The sequence below is a fragment of the Motacilla alba genome, chromosome 24 (assembly GCF_015832195.1).
Source record: "Motacilla alba alba isolate MOTALB_02 chromosome 24, Motacilla_alba_V1.0_pri, whole genome shotgun sequence".
Taxonomy (NCBI): Eukaryota; Metazoa; Chordata; class Aves; order Passeriformes; family Motacillidae; genus Motacilla; species Motacilla alba.
The window spans coordinates 5,059,442-5,081,377 of record NC_052039.1 but is presented as its reverse complement, the minus strand read 5'-3'; the positions used below and the strand labels follow the sequence as shown (position 1 = coordinate 5,081,377).

At 54.3% G+C, this 21,936-nt stretch overlaps 1 protein-coding gene across 1 annotated transcript in view; it reads left to right on the top strand.

Annotated features, from left to right (window-relative positions):
* The first annotated feature begins 3,315 nt into the window (after window positions 1–3,315).
* Window positions 3,316–21,936, top strand: part of POU2F3 (POU class 2 homeobox 3) — a 43,873-nt gene continuing 25,252 nt past the window's right edge. The window contains exons 1-4 of the mRNA XM_038161516.1: window positions 3,316–3,523; window positions 7,713–7,766; window positions 8,372–8,440; window positions 21,482–21,516. Of these exons, the coding sequence (XP_038017444.1) occupies window positions 3,316–3,523; window positions 7,713–7,766; window positions 8,372–8,440; window positions 21,482–21,516 (366 nt within the window). The remainder of the gene's footprint in view (window positions 3,524–7,712; window positions 7,767–8,371; window positions 8,441–21,481; window positions 21,517–21,936) is intronic.

Sequence of the window (21,936 nt, the reverse complement as noted above, 5' to 3'; positions counted from 1 at the left end):
AGAGAAAACATTCTGGTGAGTAGAGAAAATATTCCTGGTGAATAAAGAAAATATTCTGGTGAGTAGAGAACATATTCCTGGTGAACAGAGAAAACATTCTGGTGAATAGAGAAAATATTCTGGTGAGTAGAGAACATTGTGGTGAATAGAGAAAATATTCTGGTGAGTAGAGAAAATATTCCTGGTGAACAGAGAACATACTCTGGTGAGTAGAAAACACATTGTGGTGAGTAGAGAAAATATTCTGGTGAACAGAGAAAATATTCTGGTGAGTAGAGAACATATTCTGGTGACTTCCTCTGCAGCTCCAGCTGATGAGGGCGGGACTTTGGGGCCAGCCCGGAGCTGCCGGTGGCTGCTGGATGAGCCATGAAATGTGGAGCTCTGATTCCCTCTAGTGTGGGGATGCCGGGATGGGACCAGCACCTCCAGCGTTTCTCCGCTTCACCCACCGACATTTCGCCCTTTTCCGGGGCAGGGGGAGCAGGGGGTCGTGCTCTGCTCCCTGTGGGGTCGTGTCCCGGGTGTTGGGGTTCAACCCAGCCCTGGGCGGGCTGTGAGCAGGGTCGGGTCGGATTCCAGGCGCTGCTGTCCCTTCCCGCTGCTGCCGCCTGCACGGGGATGTCGCGACGGACACGGGCTCGCTCTGGGAGCGTCGGGACCCATCTCAAGGAGCCTCCGTGGGCTTTAATTTGCAATTCCGAGGCTCCGGAGCGGCCGCAGCCGCTGCAGTTCCCCGGCCTCCGGCAGTGGGTGCTGGCGGAGCGCGGCTGCGCTTCGGGATGCCGGGATGATGTCGGGACAGGGATTCTCGTGGTCCAGCCGGTCCCCGCAGGGTCGCAGGATGTCCCCAGCCCTCTCAGAGCACGCTGGGGATTTTTGTAGCGTCTCCCAGCAGTTTGCGCTTCCAGGGCCCGCCCCAAGGCCGTATCCCATAAATCAGGTGCTGCCTGCAGAGCTTATCTCCCTCCAAGAGATAACCTGGAACCAGGAGAGGAAGAGCACGGTGCCTGCAGTGAGGAGGGGAGTGGATAGGGCATCGATGAAAAGAAAGAGCAGAGTGGTTGATGGTTGATGGTGTCTGGGAGGGATTTTAGCAATGATCAGAGTAAAACCAATCCCGCCTCGCCTCAACATCTCATCTCCACAGCAGAAAGAAGTGGTGATGCTGGGATCCATCCCCGAATTTTCACGGGCAGGTTGTGTTCTCTCCCGCACATCACCAAAGCTCAGGGCACCCAAGAGGATGGGCTTGGCTGCCGCATCTTTTTAGGGAGAAAACCACCTAAATATTCAATTTTCCTCGCTGTTTCATTGAGCGCAAAAGAACAGCCAGCAAAAGCCATTCCCAGCCGTGTCTGGGGCCAGGAGAGGGCACTGGTGCCCTGCCCGTGGCCGGGACAGCATCCGTGCCCAGAGGATGCCCGGGATTCCGGTCCGGCTGGAGACGCCACCTGCAGAGCCGCCCTCCCGGTGGGCTCTGGAGGACGGGAAAAGCGCCAGGAAGAGCAGGGAGAGATGAGAACCTCCCGGCTGGTGAACAAAAGGCGCTCTAATGTGGGGGGAAGGAGAGCTCCCGTGGTCGCCAGCCTTTCAAGCTGGCTGCGAGCCACCAGCAAATAAATTCCTGTTTGACGCAGTGAAGGCACCCGATCACGTCAGGCTTCAGGATGGGGAAAACCCAGAGAAAAACACACGAAAAGAGGGCGGCAGCTGCCCAGGAACGCCGCAGGGCTCAGGGCCCGAGCGGCTGGACGGGTGGCAGGAGTCCAGGAGCTCCACGGGAGCTGCCCCTGCCAAGCACCCGGTGCTGGTGCCACTCGCTGCTTCCTGGAGGCTGAAACCTCCCCTGCCCTGGAAAGAAATGTCAGTGGGAGCCGGAAAGCCCCGGCCTCGCTGCGTTTTTTCCTTGTCAAAGCTTGGCTGAGCTCCTCCGCCTCTCCCGGGGATGCCCTCGCTGGCCATGCCCCGGCCCCACCGCTCCGGACTGGGCTGCAGGTGGGGCTGGAGATCCTGCCCGCCCACCCATCCCTTCGGAGAAACCTGTCTTTCCAGGGAGGGAGAGCGGCATGTGGGAAAGCCGAGAGCCCTGGAACGCGAATTACCCAGGGGGAGATGAATGTGCGATAGCTCGTACCTGGCAGCTACTCATTGAGCGTTAACGCTTTCAGCGGGGCTCCGAGCGCCGCTGCGGCTCGGCCCTGGCACACGGCTGTCCCCAGGGGCGCTGGGGTCACCAGGGTGGCACATGGCAGGGACGGGAAGCGGCAGCCTGGCCCCGGCGGGGTGGCTCGGTCCCTGTCACAGCACGGAGGCTGCGGCCTCTGGCTGCTTTCTGCAGAAGAAGCCAACGTTAGGGGATTTTTTCTCGCCTGGCTTCCCTGGAAGTTGGCAAATAGTGCGGCTTGAGGCAGCAGGGATGAGGAGGAAGAGGCTGGCTGCCACCTCTCTCCTCCCCCTAGGGGACAGAGATGGAGCACATGTCAGGAGAGCAGGGTCTCCATGTGCCAGCCTTTATCCTTGTTATTCATTATTTAGCCCTGCTCTTTCTCTGCAGCCAGCGCAGGTTTCTTTGATGCTTTTTCACTTTCCTTTTCGTGCTGCTTCGCTCAGCATCGAGGTGCAGCCCAGCCTGAGAGGACACCACGCCACAGGATCACCAGGGTGACCCCAGGAACTGGGGATGGTTAGAGGCTTAGAGGTGACCTTATTGCTCTCTACAACTTCCTGAGGGGAGGCTGTGGACAGGTGGGGTCGGTCCCTTCAGCTGACAGAACCAGAGGACGCAGTCACAAGTCAGGGAAGGTACAGGCTGGATATTAGGAAAAAGAAAATCACTGAAAGAATAATAAAGCACTGGAATGCTCTTCCCAGGGAGGTGGGAGAATCACCATCTCTGGTGGGTTTTAAAAAGGCTGGCCATGGCACTTGGTGCTGCAGTCTGGTTGAGGTGTTGGGGCACAGCTTGGGCTCGATGGCCTCAGAGGTCTCTTCCAACCTCACGATTCTGTGATGATTTTGTGAAATCTCTGTCCCTTGCCTCGCACACCTTCCCTCGGGGCTCCGGGCGCAGAGGGGCCCGGCAGGGCTGTGGGGCAGGTGCTGCGGCCGAGGGCTCCGCTCCGCCCTCCTTCCTGCCCTCCTTCCCAGCGCAGCGCACCCCACCCCGCCGAGCCTGGCAGCGCTGCCGGGACTCATCCATTCCCGAGTTACTAATATGCAAATGGCAGCGTTTGCATGGGCCTGACGCCAGGCTGCTGGGTGTCAGGGCACCCGAGGGAGCCGGAGGTGGGGCGAGGCGTGGCACCGCGCCGCATGCTCACCTGGCCCTGCATGGCAACAGGCAATGGAGCTCTAGGTGCCTTGGGCTGCGGACCCACGGCCGCTTCGAGAGGCAGCGGGTGGCAGAGGAGGGAGGGCAAACTGGCAGCCCCTGGCAACCTGGGGCTGACGGCAGGAGGCTGGGCACACCGCGGATTTCCCCCCGCCGGCAGGATGGTGAACCTGGAGTCCGTGCACGCAGGTAAAGGGCACGGAGCGCTGCGCCGAGCGGCCGGGGCCGTGGGCTCGGGCAGGAAACGGGCTTGCTCTGATTCCCGTGACCTTTCCTCGCTCTTTTCCCTCCTCTTTCCTCCCGCCGGGCCGCCTGGGGAAGCGCCCGCGTTGCTGCCGGGGGATGGATGCTGCCCGCGGCTGTCGAGGGGGCTGCCAAGCCGTGCCCACAGGGTGGGAGCAGCGCTGCCAGCCCGGCGGGGTCGGGGAGCAGCGCAGAGAGCTCCTGGGCGCCTGGAAAATGAGAGTTCAGTGCCCGACCTGTGCGTCCTGTCGCTGGGACAGAGCTGGGAGGAGGGAGAAGGGATAAAACCACGGAGGGATGCGGCGGGAGTGGAGGGAGGTGTGCGAGAGAGAGATGGGACACGGGCGGAAAGGAGAAAAGTTCGCGACAAAGAGGGAAAAGGAGGGAGAAATGAATGAGGAGGGAGCCGAGGGTTGAGCCGGGAATGAATGAGCAGCGATACTCAGGAGCTGCTTCCAGGGGTCTGATCCAGAGCGGGGTGATCTCACACCCCCTCTGAGCAGCCCCTGCCCTGCAGCGAGCTGGGAACCAGAGCAATCCCTGCCAGGCTCCCGGAGCTGTGCTGAGCCCCGGCTCCCCCGGCCAGAGCTCGGTCCCAGGGCAGGAGCACATCCCTGGGCACAGGAGCCGAGGGTGACGCTGGAGCTGGGGCAGCCACACCCCGAGAGCCCCTTCTGCCTGGGCAGGCAGTGGCATTTTGGGGTACAGGAGCCACGTGCCCCGTTAGTGACTTTTGTCCTGGGCTTTGTGCAGCACAAAACGCTCTGCTGGAGGGGAGGGGAGGATGCATCCATCACTCTCTGTGCCAGGCTCATTCCCTGTGGGAATCCTGCTCCTCAGGGGATACCTGGGGGGCTGGTAGCCCCTCCACAAGCCCTGCCTGCCCGGGGGCTGGCAGACAGGCCTGCAGGGCAGCTGCAGCAATGCCACCGCCTCAGCCAGGCGCAGCGCTGTGACACAGGGGGCCACAGCCTTTGCTCCACAGCCGTGTCCCAACCTCTGCACGGCTCTGGGATGCCGCTGTGGGCAGCCTGAGGGGGCTGGGGAGCCCTGGCCACGAGGAGAGGCTGCCAAGGAGGGAGGCTGGTGGTCCTGAGGGGGCTGGGGAGCCCCGGCCACGAGGAGAGGCTGCCAAGGAGGGAGGCTGGTGGTCTCGGCTGGGGGTGTGAGCCTGACTGGTCAGAGCACCTGCAACACCTCGTGTTGGTGTCTCTGGGGGATGCAGGCTCCAACCCACCCACCCAGCCACCCACCCATCCATCCACCCATCCACCCATCCAGCCCTCCAGCCATCCCCCAGGCTCGTGGGTGACTCTTTCCTCGCGGGGACATTCCCCACATCGATGCTGTGCCCTCTGTCAGAGCTGCTGGCATCGCCCCCAGGCTGGGTTTGGAGCTGGGGGTGTGTGCAGGGCTTCCACTGCCCCGAATCGTCCCCCTGTGCTGGCAGAAAGGCCGGAGCTTTCAGGAGTCCTTTGCAGCCCAGTGCAGTGGGAGGGGGTTTTTCCACCCCTCACCAAAAGCCGTCCAGTTTTGGGGTCCCTGAGCAGCTTTGAGGCCCCTCTGTATCAGGCTGCTTGCAGAGCTGTGCTCACTTCAAGCCCAGTTTTTATCTCAGAGCTTTTTTCCAGCTTTAATGCTTTTAGGAGAAGACGCGGCCCGCAGGGGGCTGCCGTGCCCCTCACACCCTCCTCTCCGCTGCGGCGCTTCCCTGCTGGCTGCCACCATCCCCTCCCAGGCCATTCTGGATATTTCACCTCCCTGCAGCCTCCAGAGGGGCTCGGGCACCCGAAGCCCAGAAACCTCGGGGTGATGCTCCCAGGCAAGCCCGGCTCTCCCTCCTCCACGATCGGATTTCACTTCTGAAGCCATCAGGCTGGCTCAGCCTTCGCCCCGACAGCTACGGGGAACGAGGGCTTGGGAAAGGCTTTATTTGCTGACACCGTTTGTTTCGGCACAAATAGAGATGCAGATATATCCTGGAGAAGTGTCTGCACTGGCAGAGCTCCTTTGGTCTGGCTGAACCACCCAGCCTGCCCCTGCCCCGGCTCTGTTTGGGAGCTGGGGCAGAGCAGCACATTTTTAATATGGCCCAGGCCGCAGTGGCGGCTCCTAATAGGGCTGTGGTTTAGAGTTAGGCTGTCCTAAGCCGGGTTCTTTTTCCCAGAGAGGTTTTATTTATTTATTTTTTTTCCAAGCCTGATTATCCTGTGTGTGTTGCTAAGCTGGCAAAGCTGCGTGGAAGGAGCTGGACTGCCAGCCTGCCCTGTCTGAAGGTGTTTTTTAGGATGGAGCAGGGGTCAAAGCCGGGTTTGCATCGCTCTGGTTGTAGTGGAAGGGTTCTGGGTGTCCATAAAAAGGTGTTGGCTGCAATGAGATTAGAAAATAATTGCTCTGTGTGTCTGCTCCTTGCTCCCAAGGATCCCTTGGAGGGTGCTGCTGCTGCCCTGTCACCCACAGGGATACAAAATCGGTATCCCTATGGAGACAGGTTACAAAAATCCTAAACACAGATACAGAATCCAAAATCCTAAACCTTAAACCTCTCAGATCAGCAGGCAGAGTTTTCCTTTCCTTCCTGCTTATTTTTCCTTTCTGATTTTCTTTTTCCCAACAAGACATTCAAACTGTAATAACTTGTGCCCATTTACGGGGGGTTCTTGAACCTCGCTGAAAATAAAATTCATTATATTCCAGCTGTAATCACCCGTGCACATTTATAGGGCGGATTTGAATCTCGCTGAAAATAAAATTCCTGTGCATGGGAATCCCAGGGCATCTCCTTATCTCCCGACTGCAGGAGGAGGGGATTTACCTGCTGGATAACATGTGATATGCAATCAAGTTGCAGCAGCAATTCCTCCTTCCCTCCCCACCCATCCCAGTTTTTAATGGCAGAGGGGTGTGGGGGTCACTCCTGCAGGAGGGACAGAGCTTTTCATGCTCTGCTTTTCTGTCTGTCCTTCCTCAGCTCTGTCTGAACCGCTCCAGCTCTCTCTCTCTCGGGAATTAGATATTTGCTTTCCCTAATTTTATTTTTTTTACAAGCTTTCAAGCTTTCTCACCAAAGGAAGCACCCAAATCTCTGCAGGCTTTTGGATTTTTTTCTTCCTCTATTTTATGAGAACTTGCCTTTTTTTTTTTTTTTTTAATATTTTTTGGCAGCCAGCAAAACTTTGTGCTTTGTAGATTGCCTAAGTTAGGGTCCCTTGGCAGTGGTACAAGACAAGAAGATGTTTATAGCTGATGGTAATTACTCTTCCTGCAGTAGAAATGCTTAGAAGCCCCACTAAACGTTCATGTCTTAATTGCAGAGGGTTTATTTGAAGGGGAGAAAAAAAAAAAAATCCCACAACTCTTTTCTCCCTCCTTTTCCCCCCTCACTCCCTACTATAATTTAAGGAAAGGAAGTTTCTGAAGTATGTGAAAGTTTCTGTGCTCTGGTATAAAATCCCGATTTATTTTTTTTTTTTTTTACCTTTATTCATTTGCTGGAGAAAGTTACAGACTTTCAACTTGATCAAAGCTCTGAAATCTTGGCCAAAAAAAGCAGATTATCTGCTGTTTGCACACGAGGGCAACTTTGAATATGGGAGAAGAAAACCTGCACACACACACACACACACACACACACAAAGCCCTGCCTGTTTTGGTGGGAGCAAAAGAGGGAAATGGGGATAAAAAATCCAACGGGGCTGCTCTCGTCCGTTTGGGAACAACAAAAGGTGGATATGGGGAAGAGGAAAAGGGTTTGCATGGTGCTTTTAGGTGGCTTCCACCTGCCTTCCCTACCCCGGCAAAACCACAGCAAACACCGGCGCAGCTTCCCTGCTGTTGTTATTCCCCGATGCAAATGGGAAGAGTCTGTGGCCGGGATTGGCTGCAGGAAGCACATGCAAATCACTCCAATAATCAAAAATTATCTCTTTTTTCCTTTTTTTTTTTTTTTTTTTGTCCCCCTCCCCAGCGAGTCTGGAAATAGTTAAAATTCCCACGGAAAGGGAAAAGCTGAGGGGGTGTGCATCTGAATTTGAATAGAGATCCCCCCCTTCTCCCACCTCTGCGTCCTTGGCCTCTTTGAAGGGGGAGGTGAGCAGCCCGGTGTGAAGTTGACCATTCCCACCTTTTCTTGCAGCTGTCCCCGAAGGAGAAAGTGGCCCCGGGTGTGGTGGCAGCCATCACTTCAAGGGTAAATGACAAATTTCTTGGCCTGGGTGAGGATGGGGGGGGAAATGCAGGGGACAACACTTTGGGGCAAGGCAGATCTTGGGTGGCTTTTGAGGGTTGGGAACACCTGCAAGGGACAGAAAAGAGGAGAAATAAAGTGCAGATGGAGGCAGTGGGAAGAACAAGTTGGGTTTGAGCCACCTTGAAGGCCAAGGGAAGGATTCGGGAGAAAGCTGGAGGGATCCCCATCTCTGCGGGTGTGGGAGGGTGCTGTCACAGCCGGAGCACCACAGCAGGTTTGGGAAGCCTGACCTGGGCTGGGAGCTCCCTGTGCTGAATCCACCCCTTTATCCCGTGGGTGAGGAGAGATGGGAAGGGTGAAACCCCCCCAGCAAACTGGGGAGGGGGGACAGGAGTGAGGGGGGCTGCAAAGAGCAACAGGAGGGAAAGTGCATCCTCAGAGCTGATGAATATTCTAGTGCCTGGATGTTGAGGAATCAGAAATTTGAAAGTCTGATGGTTTATTATAATTACACACATTCATTTGTGCTGTTTAGTGGAAGCCACATGTGCCTGTTGCCTGGGACTGTGACCTGTTATTAAAATCAGTTGTGCCTCCTTTTCCAGAGATGAAGATGAGCGGGGATGCAGCAGATTCCACAGACACCCGGCACGAGCCTGACCAGGTGGAGCCAGGTAAGGAGGGTCTGGGGTGGCAGGGGCAGGAGAGCGAGGGGAAAGAAAAGAAAAAAACCACAAAAAAAGGGTAATGTGGGTGCTGTAAGTTTCTCCCCCGTGCTCTCTCTGGGCTCCTGTTGCTGCTCTTGCAGCCTGGGAGCCGATCAGGAATGTGCTCAGGGCTAGGATTGCGTTGGTATCTTGATCAGCGATGCAAGATCCCTCCTGTGTGACAGCAGCGAATCCCAGAGTGCCTCCCCCATGTCCCCAGCAGGACTGACATGGAAATTTGCTAACTGAGTGCCTCCCCAATGTCCTTAGAGGGTTTGAGGTGGAAATTTGCTCACAGAGTGCCTCCCCAGTGTGCCCAGCTCACAGGGTGCCTCCCCAGTGTCCCCCGCTCACAGGGTCCCTCCCCAGTGTCCCCAGCTCACAGTGTCCCTCCCCAGTGTCCCCAGCAGGTCTGACATGGAAATTCACTCACAGAGTGCCTCCCCAGTGTCCCCAGCTCACAGGGTGCCTCTGAAGTGTCCCCAGCTCACAGAATCCCTCTCCAGTGTCCCCAGCTCACAGAGTCCCTCTCCAGTGTCCCCAGCTCACAGGGTCCCTCTCCAGTGTCCCCAGCTCACAGTGTCCCTCCCCAGTGTCCCCAGCTCACAGGGTCCCTCCCCAGTGTCCCCAGCTCACAGGGTCCCTCCCCAGTGTCCCCAGCTCACAGAGTCCCTCTCCAGTGTCCCCAGCTCACAGGGTCCCTCCCCAGTGTCCCCAGCTCACAGAGTCCCTCTCCAGTGTCCCCAGCTCACAGGGTCCCTCTCCAGTGTCCCCAGCTCACAGTGTCCCCGTGGGTCTGACATGGAAATTCGCCCGTGCCACAGCAATGGTGGCTTCGGAGCAGTCCCGCTGCACTCAGCTCTGTCCCCGCAGCGTTGTGCCAGGAGCTTTTCCATGCGGAAATCAGCCTTTTTGGGGCTCTCCGTGTTGTGTGGGTAAAGTAGGAGGAACTTTGGGAATAATCAAACCCAGTTTGGGAGCTCCAGCAGCAGCGGGTGGAGAGGTGTGATCGGGTTCCTCACCTCACCCCGATGCTGAGCAGGCTCCAGCTCCTCCACTGAGCCCCCAAACTCCTTGGATCTGGAAAGCTGAGGCTCAGGGGGATCCTTTGAAGGTGCCAGCGGTGGTGTGAGCACTGATTTCTGCCAGGTTTGCCCACCACCAGGTGTAACAGGCACCTGAAAAATCAGGTTTGTGCTTTCGGGCTGCCTGAAGTGAGATTTGAATCACTGAGATTTGAATCACATCTACAGGCCCTGTAATTTCCCAAAGGGCCACGGTCACATCCCTTTTTAGGCAAATGAGCAACAAGAAGAAATCATTTTAGCACCCACTAGGTGCAGCAAATTAAGATGATTAAAAGCTGTGCTATAGGCTTAGAAATCAACACCTTTCGAAACAAAATCTGGTGGAGAAAACGTGGAGGAGTCAAATATTCTCTGGGTAATGAAGAGCCCTAAGCCTGGGCCAAGGGGATGGGTAAGAGCAGGTGAAAACTTTGCATGGAATTATAAAATTTGGGATAACTTAGGAAAAAAAAAAAGAGATTTTGGGTAAGCAAGAGAAGTCCAGGTTTTAAAGGGATTAACCCCACCCCTTGGTGTAGAAACCCTCGGTGCTCTTGGCTGTTACTGGGTTATTTGACAAAATCTAAACCAGAGATCAAACCTGCTTCTGCTCACATCCACGAACTCTGCTTGACTTTGGCCAGCTCAGCTCCTGCTCGGGGCTCTCCAATCACCCCAAACTGGGGGTTTGGGATAAACCAGCCCCAAACACGTCCCCAGCACCCCAAACTCCTCCAAACTCCCCCGAGAGCTGTCACGGGGCCTTAAATCAGGAACTGGAACCCCCTGCAATATTTGGCATTCATAGATGGGTGGCAGGATTAATCAAGATTAAGGGAAATGGGGATTTAATTTTGGTATTAAATGCAGTGGGAGGCTCTGGCCGGTGCTGCTGGAGTCAGAAGCGTTAAACCAGAAGCCAGCAGCACATTTGGTCGGATAAAATATAAATAAAATTGGGGTTTTTTTTCAGCTGAAGCATCCCAGACAGCCATTAGCGTGAGCTGCAGCGCCTCTTTCTAGTGGTAATTGAGAAAAGAAAGCAGAGCAGTGAAGTCAATTTGTTTGAAAATAACAAAAAATATTCGCGGCAGCGTTGGCTGCGCTCGGAGCCTTCAAATCAAGCAGGGAAATCAGGACGAGTAAATCTCCTTCATTTGCAAAGAGCGGCACAAAGAACCTGTTTAAATCCCTTTATTTTTTTGCTGAGGCTGTCCCGGTGAATTTTTGATTTTCTGATTTTTTCTGAGTCTGTCCTAGTGATTTTTTGGGTTTTTTTATTTTTTCCTGAGTCTGTCCTGGTGATTTTTTAGGTTTTTTTAATTTTTTTCTGAGTCTGTCCCAGTGATTTTTTTTTATTTTTGATTTTTTTTCTGAGGCTGTCCCAGTGATTTTTTTTTCCCCTGAGGTTGTCCTGGTGATGATTTTTTAATTTTTATTTTTTTTTCTGAGGCTGTCCCAATGATTTTTTTATTATTATTTTTCTAATTTTTTTTTTTTTTCCTGAGGCTGTCCCAGTGATTTTTTGGTATTTTTCAATTAATTTTTTTTTTCTGAGGCTGTCCTGGTGATTTTTTGATTTTTAATTTTTTTTCCTGAGGCTGTCCCGGTCATTTTTTCCATCTGTTCAAATTCTTTTGGGAAATGAGACACTGCAGAGGGTCGGGATGTTCCTTGGGGGGTCCCCAGCAGCAAGCACAGCCCCTGCTGGGGGCGCCACCCTTGGGGACACCTTGCAGGACGCCGTGGGGTGGCATCACCCGTCCCTCCCCCGCGCAAGGCGCAGCTCCGCTATTTCATTCCCCAACCCTTCCCCGCGTTGTTTTCTCGCTGCTTTCAGCCCTTTCTGTTTATAAACAACAAAGCTCTCTTTGTGCCGAGCTTCCCGGGAAGTTTTTGCGCTCCTTTGTTGGAGGAATATTTACTGCAGCCCGGCGTGTTTGGGTTGCCCGCTTCATGTGGGAAAAGGCTGATGACTCATTAATTGAATTTCCCATTTCCTCCTGGATCAGGCCAATCCTCACAGCTCGTTCTCCCCCCAAAAAGGAGAGGTGTCTTAGCAAATTAATAATAGTACACCTAGAAATGCTCCTGGGTGCAGGGTAGCCAAAGGTTTTTCATCACCAAAAGATGCGGGCTGGCTCGGAGAATTGAGAGGAAAGAAGGAAAAGAGGAAAAGGAAAGGGAAAAGGAATAGGAAAAGGAAAAGGAAAGGGAAAAAGGAAAGGGAAAAGAAAAGGAAAAAGGAAAGGGAAAAGAAAAAGAAGGGAATTAAGTACCAAAATGCTTTTGTAAACCAAGCCCTTGATCTAAAACTGATGCCCAGAGATCTGATGGGAAGTGTCAGTAGCATAATCTCATCCTTTCATATCCCCGCCAATTCCAGGCTTAGAAGGGGAAAAAAAAAAAAAAAAAAAAAAAAAAAAAAGGGGTAATTTGGGGCACTGTTCTACTTTGAAAGTGTTTGAAAATAATTGTGGGGGGTTTTCTTTTTGAGAAAATTGTTAAAATCATTCACCTTTTGTAGGAGGTTTGGAGAGCTCAGGGCTTTTCTTTTCTTTTCTTTTCTTTTCTTTTCTTTTCTTTTCTTTTCTTTTCTTTTCTTTTCTTTTCTTTTCTTTTCTTTTCTTTTCTTTTCTTTTCTTTTCTTTTCTTTTCTTCTTTCCACACCAATTCCACAGAAAACGTTTCAGGGATTTTAAGAAAGATACTTTCTGGAAATGTGTGGTTTTTTTGATCCCAAATCTACCAGTTACGGTGAAATTTTGCCATTTTACAACCTATTATTTAAAAATATATAATTTCTAAGCGTTCTCATTGCCCATATATTAATCCTCCCTTAATTTCAGCTCTGAATTTTTTTAATCACATGTGCAAGGGGGAACAGTTGCCCCCACCAGGGTTGGTTTGCCTTCCCCATCACCCCGGGGATGCGGGGCAGGCTGAGCAGGGATTACCCCTCTCCTTTCAGGCTCCTTTTCCCCTTTCCCTGCCTGATCCCAAGCCTTGGCAGCGGGGCTGAGCCTCCATGGGGGGTAACGAGGAGCAGCGAGTTTTCTGCTTGGCTCGGAGCTCTTTTCATCTTTTTCAAACTGATGAAAGCCATGCCAGCGAGCTCCGCGCTGATTTTTTTGATGGGAACTGTGGGGGCTTGGCAGTGCCGAGTGTCGCCCCTGGTCCTGCAGCCCCGGGGGCAGAGATCTCCCCCTTCTTGTGGTTTATCTAAGCCCTCGGTATCTGATGCAACAGAACGCTGAGGTGGGACTTGCCCCTGTCTGTCTGTTTGTTTGTGTCAGACACTTGTTCCCCGCTTATCTCCTCCATCAAAACAGGTTACACCAAGCAGAGCTACTTCCCTTTGATTTCATCTGTTGAGGCTATGGGGGGGAAGCCAAAGCTTTTACAAAAAGGGCGATAGGGAAGCGCTTCAAACACAACCACGGGGAAGGGAATAGCTGCAGGCAGCCCCGGCATCTTCCCTCCCCACCCTGTAACCCGGGGAGCTGGGCCCTGCCAGCAGGGCTGGCTGTGCTGGGCACCCCAGCGCTGGGGGGATGTGGGGTGCCCTGTGGGACACTGTGGGGAGGGGTTGGGTGGCTCCTGGCATGCCTTGGGAAGGCTGAGCTGGAGCAGAGGCTGGGCAGAGCTAGAGAATAAAGCAGGGATTTGTTCAAAGGATCTCCTCCATGGATGCACCTTGGGCAGCACAAGAGCCCAGCCAGGGCTGCGTCCAAGATGAACCCAAATGGTCCCAAAATGCACGAGCGCTCCCGGGGTCTCTCCCTTGGCTCAGCTCTGCTCCATTTGCACCTTGCAGTTCATTGTCCCGTTCCAGCTTTAGCCCAGGCACTCCCATCCTGCTTGTTTTTCTCTCTGCAGCCCACGCTGTTTGTGCTCCTGGGCTGAGCTTTGGATCATTTGTCCTTGGTGCCCAGCTGGAGCAGGAATTGTTTTGTGTCCCTGCTCTGTGCAGAGCTCAGCATCCCCTGATGTGAACCCAGACCCTCACACTAAAGCAGCACAGAACATGAAAAATAGAAAAGCCAAAACCCGAGCCATCAGCTGGGATGGGGGGATTGGCTGCACCAAGGGAAATTTAGGTTGGATATTAGGAAAAATATTAGGATATTTTCTGGAAAGGGTGATAAAGTTCTGGAATGGCTGCCCAGGGAGGTGGTGGAGTCACCATCCCTGGATGCCACCAAGCCTGGATGTGGCATTGGGTGCCAGGGTTTAGCTGAGCTGTTGGGGCTGGGTTGGACTCGATGGTCTTGAAGGTCTCCTCCAGCCTGGTGATTTTTTGATTCTGTGGCTGAGCCTGGGAGCTGGAGGGGAAGGGGATGGGGACAGAAGGGTGGCTGGGTGGGTTTGTGGAGCCCTGGGCTCTTGGTGGCCACGGCAGCTTGGGTAACTCTTCTGAGTGCTTCAGGATCACAGAATGTCCTGAGCTGGGAGGGACCCACAGGATCATCCAGTCCAGCTCCTGGCCCCGCTCAGACACCCCAAAATCCCTGGCAGCATTGTCTGAACACTCCTGGAGCTCTGGCAGCCTCAGGGCTGTGCCCATTCCCTGGGGAGCCTGGGCAGTGCCCAGCACCCTCTGAGGGAAGAACCTTTCCTTGAGATCCATCCGAAACTCCCCTGGCACAGCTCCAGCCGTGCCCTGGGTCACAGGGAGCAGAGGTTGGAGCTGTGAGTTCTGCCCTCAGCCTCCCCTGCAGAGAGCACTAGTGCAGGTATCTTTGTGGGAATATGAAAGACCCTTCCCTTTAAACCTCGAGAAAATCAAGCACTGAGGGGCTGTGATGCTCCTCAGTGTCCCTTCCGAGGGGGACATCCCTGCTGTGCCATCCATCCCTGTGGGTGCCATTCTTCATGCCCACCTTCACCCCACTGTCGGCATGAGCCCTTCCTCTGCTGCCACAGGACACGCTGGGTCCCCTAGCAGTGGGGACAGGGTGAGGGCAGCTCTGAAACCGGACACCAGAGCTCCCAGCCCAGCCAAACCCCCTCCCAGTGCCAGCACATTTTGCATTAAATCCGTGCCCGGGCAGATGGAAAATCAGAGAGTCTGCCTCAGTCTGCCACTAACTGAGTCCAGCCCTTGGCTCCCAGGTGAGAGTCCTGCTCTCTTCTCACACCCCTTTGCAGGCTGGGAGCTGCCCTCGGTGCTGGGGCCCTGACCTCTGCTGGGCTCTGGGGAGGAGGCTGCTGGGGGCAGTGCCATGGGGCAGAGCCTCTTTGGAAGGTGATGGCTCCTTCCAAAGCACGGATCCTTGCAAAGGATGGCTCCTTGCAAAGGATGGATCCTTCCAAAGGATGGAGCCCTTCAAAGGATGGATCCTTCCAAAGCACAGATCCTTGCAAAGGATGGATCCTTCCAATGGATGGATCCTTCCAAAGGATGGCTCCTTGCAAAGCAGGGGTCCTTCCAAAGCACGGATCCTTCCAAAGGATGGATCCTTCCAAAGCACAGATCCTTGCAAAGGATGGATCCTTCCAAAGGATGGCTCCTTGCAAAGGAGGGGTCCTTCCAAAGGATGGATCCTTCCAAAGGATGGCTCCTTCCAAAGCACGGATCCTTCCAAAGGATGGCTCCTTCCAATGGATGGAACATGCTGGGATAAGGTTTGGAGGTCCATTCCCTGTGTCAGCCCCTAGCTCAGGTGAGAGGACCCAGCACAGGTAGGAGATGGCAGATTGGGCTGCTCAGCCCGTGCTGTCTCCCAGCTTGGTTGGTTTTTTTTTTGTTTTGTTTTGTTTTGTTTTTTTTCCCTGAGAGCTTTTATTCCTCCTGCCTTTTGTAGTTCCCTCCTCAGCTCGGGCTGGAAGCAGCTTGCCAGGCCAAAGTCTTTTGAGGAAACTTGGCCTCTCCCGGCCCCACGCTGAGCTCAGTCCTGGGCTACGCCTTTGCTCCCCAAGGCCGGCTCTCCCTCGTGAAACTTTCCTCAAAGCCTCCAGGATTTCTCTGCTCTGTTCCCCCCGCAGCCATGCACAGCCCCGGGACAAGTCCCGGGTAAAGCAGAGCTGCAGCGGTTGGGCTGCAAACAGCTGGTTGCTATGGCAATTGGGGCTGCTCGGCATTTGCATAAGGCTGATGATTTTCATAGCACAGCCACATTTAAGGCAAGCAGGAGAAATTTCCATATTCCCAGCTCCGAGTCAGTTGGGGCGTGGGGGAGGCCAGGAGGGGGATATTTGAAATTCAAATGAAGGTGATTAGGGTTTGAGGTTGGGTTATTTTATTTTTTTTTCTTAAACATCCCATTATGGAAGAGGATAAAAAAGGATGGGGAGGGGAAAGGGGAACAAAAGGCTGGTTTGACTTGAATTAGAGGGGCAAAGGAAGAGCTGGTCTGATCTGCCTCTTGCCTCTGGTCTAGGAGAAGAGACTTGCCCTCTCCCAGCACCTGCAGGTGAAATGTTTTCCGTGGGAACAACTGCTGCCCTCGGGTTTCCTTCTGGAAGGTGCCCAAGTCTCCCACACTGGCTGTCCTGCTCTCCCCCTGCCCTGCCCCACACGAAGGGGCTGCACAGGGACCCGGGGCTGCTCCGAGGCGCTGCTGACAGAGGGAAGGCGTTTTTATAACCCAGGGGTTTCCAGCCAAAGGAAGCACTGGAGTGTTCAGTGAAAGCTTCCCCTGGAGTCTGGAGCTGTCTGAGTCAGCGCAAGATTCACTTTTGCTCACCAGCCTTGGCTTTCCCATGGAGATGCTCCGATGGTTTGGGGTTTCTGTGTCTTTGGAGCAAAGAGTTCAGATTAAAACTGCAGCCCTAGCTGGCTGCCTCAGAAACTTTTTGAGTTCCTTGGCACTTTTTGAGTGCCTTGGGAGCATCAAGCATCCCAGCAGGGCATGTGGGAATGCAGGGAATTGCCTGGTGCCTGCTCAGCTGCAGCTCCTGCTCCCTCCAATGCTGGGAATCAGGGGTGGGCACTCCATGGGGAAAAGGTGACTTAAGGGAGCTCCCGGAGTTCAGGGCTTCTTGCTGGTTCTGGGGGAATCACTGGTGTGGCTGCTGGGAGCAGCAGCATGAAGGCACTGCCTTGGTTTTTGCCTGAATTTCCAAAATCGGTGGAAATCCTGAGGAGTATTTCATGCTGAATATCTTGTTTTGCTTATTCCTTCAGTGCAGGTGAGCATTTGGCTTCATTTGCAGCTTGTGGGACAAGTACTGGTTATAGTTACAGTAATTACCACTCTACCAGCACTTGGGCACTCTCTTAACTTCACACCTTGTTTGAGGTGAGAGATTGGAAGCAGTGGATTTATCCGAAATGCCCCTTGAAAGGCCCCCTGCACCCAGCCTGCTCTGCCAATCTCCCGTGGCATCGTGCTTCCTCAGAAGGGGTGCTAAAATCTCCAGGGTAGGTGAGATTAATCTGAATTTTAGATATTCGATCCTCTGAGGTGCAGCCTGACCTGCTCACCCCAGGCTGGGAACGGGGATGTGCAGAGGGTGATTCATCCCTGTGCCATCTATCTCGGGGGCGAGAGGAATTGCCCTCTGGAAGCTCCTGCTTCCTCTGCATGGCTGCAAAGGGAGCCTGCAGCAATTGGCTCCCAGAGAGGAGATTCAGGAGTTTCAGAATTCAGAAGATTCAGGATCTCAGCCCAGGCTGAACCCCCTGCCTGGTGTCTGCCTGGCCCTGCTCCCCCAGTGCCCTTCAGCCGTTCCCCGTTTCCCTCCCAAATGTCCCGGCAGGAATTCCCCAGCACCTGCTGCAGGCTGGGATCACCTCCTCATCCCCTGTCCCTCCAGAGCCTGGGGTGAGTTCAGAGTGCAGCTGGGAAGAGGGATCAGCCCTGTTGGTGTCACTCCCTGGAGGTGACACATGCCTGTGTGAAGATGAAGGCCACCCTGATTTTCCTTTTCCCCCACGAGGGTGCTTTTATCCTGCAGGGCTGGGCTGGCTCTGCTGCTCCCCGTGGATCCTCTCCCTGGGTTTTCCAGGGAATGGCAGCGGGTGGGGGGAACTGCCCGGAACTGCTGCGCTGCTCCCATCCCCAGAGAAACCTCCCCAGGCAAACTCGCACCAGATCTGATGCCAGGGCTATGCAAAACAGCTGCCAGGTGAACCAAGGAGAGCAGCACAAGCCTGGCCTGCCGGGCTCGGGGAGCCAGCTGAGCTTATCTCTGCTTTTCCGAGCACCCAGAGCAGCAGGGTGAAGCCTTGGTGATGGGAGAGCTGCTGGGAATTGCAGGGGCTCCAAGCTGCCTTTCCCCACTGAAATCCCAGGGCTTCCCCAGCCTCGTGGAACTGCGACAAGGGGAGGACTGATCTAGCAGATTCTGGAGGGTCTGGATGCCATTGTGTCTGGCTGGTGCAGCAAAAAAATCAAGTTGTTGGCTGGGCTGAAGCTCCATTAAAAAAAAAGAGTGGAGTTCTGGCAGTTTGCAGCAGGAGAGAGAATCTGCTGCCACTTACACTTTTCTTTCTTTTTATCTCCTGGAGCTAGAAAAGATTAAATCTTGAGTGCAGATTGTTTGAACAGCTCATTCCTTTAAGGAGAGAAATGACTACTGCAGTGCGAGCCCTGATGTTGACAGAAACTGGGAGGAAGCTGAGGCTATTTTTGTAAAGCATTTGTAGGAAAGTTACAGTTCAACTGAAAGAGGAGAGTTGTTATCCCTATCACACCCAAACCTTGGCTCGAAGCTGCGATCACTTGACTCTTACATTTACTGAAATAGAAAAAAAAAAAGGGGGCCAGATTTGTTTGCAAATAAATCTGTGCCCAAGCACTGGTCGGTCCTGCAGAGATTTGTGTATCCAGCTCCCATTTACATAACCACTGGCAGCAGAAATCACCCCTCCCAGTTTTAAATCTCTCCCTCTTGGACATCTCAGGCTGAACTGGTTGCCCCTGGGTCCCTTTGGAGTCAGCCAGGAGGAGTTGCCATCTCCAGAGGAGGCCAGGAAGATGGGTGGCTCAGATAGGGGCAGGAATGGCCTCTGGAGGTGCCTCCTGCTCCTTCTGTCTGCCCAGGGCAGCTCCCTCAGGCTCAGACACTCCAGTGAGTGCCAGGCTCTGGAATATTTGCTCGGCTGGCCCAGAATTCCTGGCTGGGGGTGCTCCCAAATCCCCCCCTGTTCATCTGCAGGGACTTGGAGGATGCTGTGGGTGACTTTGGAGGAGAAAGAAAAGGCCTGAGTGTGGCACGAGCCTGTGGAGGGAGGGAAAAGCAGGAGAGGGGGAAAGGCTGTGCTGCAGGATGTGGGGCTGTGCAGGGAAGGAAGGCTGTGCAGGGAAAGGCTGTGCAGGAGGATGTGGGGCTGTGCAGGGAAAGGCTGTGCAGGAGGATGTGGGGCTGTGCAGGGAAAGGCTGTGCAGGAGGATGTGGGGCTGGTCAGGGAAAGGCTGTGCTGGAGGATGTGGGGCTGTGCTGGAGCATGTGGGACTGTGCAGGGAAAGCTGTGCTGGAGCATGTGGAGCTGTGCAGGGAAGGCTGTGCAGGGAAAGCAGTGCAGGAGGATGTGGGGCTGTGCAGGGAAGGAAGGCTGTGCAGAAAAAGGCTGTGCAGGAGGATGTGGGGCTGTGCAGGAGGATGTGGGGCAGTGCAGGGAAAGCAGTGCAGGAGGATGTGGGGCTGTGCAGGAGGATGTGGGGCTGTGCAGGGAAGCTCTGTTCCAGCTGCCTCTCGGGTTCCAAGTTTTGGGGTGAATGCTGGTGACTCAGCCGTCGTCACTGGGACCAGGGATTCCCCTGCAGCTCTTTGAATCTTGCCTCATCACCACTAAACGTGAGTGAAACTCCTGTCTCCAAGAAACCAGGAGATTACCTTTTCCTTCCTGTTCTATTTTAGCAGCTGGGAACTTTTATTTCCTCCTTCCCTCCTGGCTTTGCTTCCCTTCAGCTGCTGCCTCCAGATGGAATCAAACACCCCCCACACACCCCGTGGGGGTTTCAAAGGTAGAAACTGCAGGCCTTGAAGATGCTCCCGAGTCCTGCTCAGGTGTGTGGATGCTGATTGTGATCGCCCATTAACGCTATCAGCATTCCCATCGCTGCGTGTGCCCTCCTCGGCTTTTGGGGCTGGAAGGCAATGAATGAACCCCATTCCTGGGGAGGGAGCAGCTGGAGGGAGCTGGACAGGGAGCAGAGGGGGTTGGAGCGAGGGAATTACACGGGGAAAAAGAGATAAAGGGCTGGGATTGGGGAGGGAAAAAGCTGGGAAAGAGCAGGATGGGAGAAAGGCAGGAAGAGCAGGGCAGAAATGCAGCCAGGCTGGGGGAGAGGGCTCAGAGCTGGTTGGGGAGCAGAGGGTGAGGAGATGGAGATCTCAAACTGGGGGGAAGCTCAGAGCTGGATGGGGTGTGGATGGTGAGGAGATTTCTAATTGAGGGTTGGGGTGCAGGGGGTGATGAGATGGAGGAGATTTTAGCATTGAGGAGGCACCTCAGAGCTCGTTGGGGTGCAGAGGGTGAGGAGATGGAGATCTCAAACTGGGGGGAAGCTCAGAGCTGGATGGGGTGTGGATGGTGAGGAGATGGTGATCTCAAACTGGGGGGAAGCTCAGAGCTGGATGGGGTGTGCACGGTGAGAATTCAGACTGGGGGGGAGCTCAGAGCTGGTTGGGGAGCAAAAGGTGAGGAGATGGAGATCTCAAACTGAAGGGAAAGCTCAGAGCTGCTTGAGGTGCAGAGGGCGAGCAGATGGAGGAGATTTCAGCACTGGGGAGGCACCTCAGAGCTGGTTGGGGTGCAGAGGGCGAGCAGATGTCAAACCGAGGGGGCAGCAGCTCGTTCTGCCGTGGCCCTGCTCCATAGCACAGCCCCACAGCTCTGTTTCCACAGTCAGTGCTTTTTAAATGTCACAGATAAAATCTCCAGGGCTGTTTCTAGACAGCAGAGAGCAGCCACGGAGCTCTGTTATCCCTGACTCTCCAATGTTTTGCCATCCGTGGATAATTGTACCAAGCACACTCCCCCTCAGGATCCACGCTGATTCACCTGGGAGTGCTCTGTGCATGGAAAAATGTGTGCTGGGAAAGGATAAAGGCTTGTTCAGCTGAGGAAAGTCCATGGGAGAGCTGGATTTGCCCTCCTGCCTGCACAGCCTCTCCCCAGCTCTTTGCAGGAGCCCTGAACTGCTGGAAAATGTGTTGGAGCTTGATCAGATCACAGGGCTCGGCTTGGTGGGGAACGTTATCCTGGAAAAAAGAGCAGGAGGCCTGGGGGCTTGTGCCAGTGGGATGTGAACAGTTCCAGGCTCTTTATCACAAACTGGGCTGGACTGGCAGGGAAAGGCCCGGGGAGTGTGCTGCAGAGGGAAGGGGTGTCTTGGGGTTGCCTCTGCAGCTCGAGAGCTTCGTGGAATCCCTTAAAGCATTCAGATCTGTGGAGAGCACAACCTTTGCTCTGTGATGTTCTTGATGAATTTGGCAGGTGTGATGGGGAGGGGGGGGATGTTTATCATCAAAGGGGAATGAGTGAGGGCCTGTGCGGTACCTTCAGGCTGAAACCTGTCTGATTTTTCCCCCTGTGCCTGCCAATCTCTTTTGGAATCAAGGAGACGCCTCTTGAGCACAACCCCAGGCACCCTGTGTTCCTCCAGGTACCCACAATTACCCACGAGGGCTCCTGAAGGCCCTGGGTCAGCAGCCCTGGCCTTTGCTGGCCTCTCCCACACTTAGCCCTGGACTCCCCTGCAGATTGGTGATGTCCTCCAGCTCGCCTCTGCTGGAATCTCCCTCGTGCTTTCCCCCACCCTTGGCCAGGTGTCTCCCAGGCAGGAACACTTTCATTATCCCTCGGCAAAAGGCTGGCACCACCTAAACGCTGCAGAAGCCTTCATCCTTCCATTTCTGCACCCTCCTCCTCCTCTCCCTGCTCTCCCAGGGCCAATTTTTTGGTTATGTGTGTCCCAAGTTCTGGAAATCTCCCACCAGGGCTGACTGTCATTAACACTGAGATGTTTTCCTCTTTGTTTCCTTGCAGGGAATGAACAGAATGGGCTGGACTTTAACAGGCAGGTAAGATGCTCCCCGGCTTCCCAGGCATTCTCCTCCTTTCTGGAATGGCTGTTTTGGTTTTTTTTTACTTGCTCATCGTGCTGCAAAGAGATAAAAACTGTTAGGTCAGAAGCTGCCATTAATCTGACCACAGAATTTCTTCCCAGTTCCCCTTGTGGGATACAATGACAGATTGCACCTCTGCTTTCCCTCTCCCTAATTCATGGAAGTTCAGCTAATTACAGAGTTCCTTTAAATGACCACTTGCTGGAGGGGTTTTCTGGCTTTTACAGTTTCTTAGATCATCATTTAGAAACAAAAAAGCGCCTCAGTGATGGTGGCAAGGGTACAAATCCCTGCCCAAAGCCCCAGTGCTGGGACACTGGCACTGGCAGCACCGTGGTGGGCAGGGACAAAGGCAAGGGGCTGACTCAGGAGTGT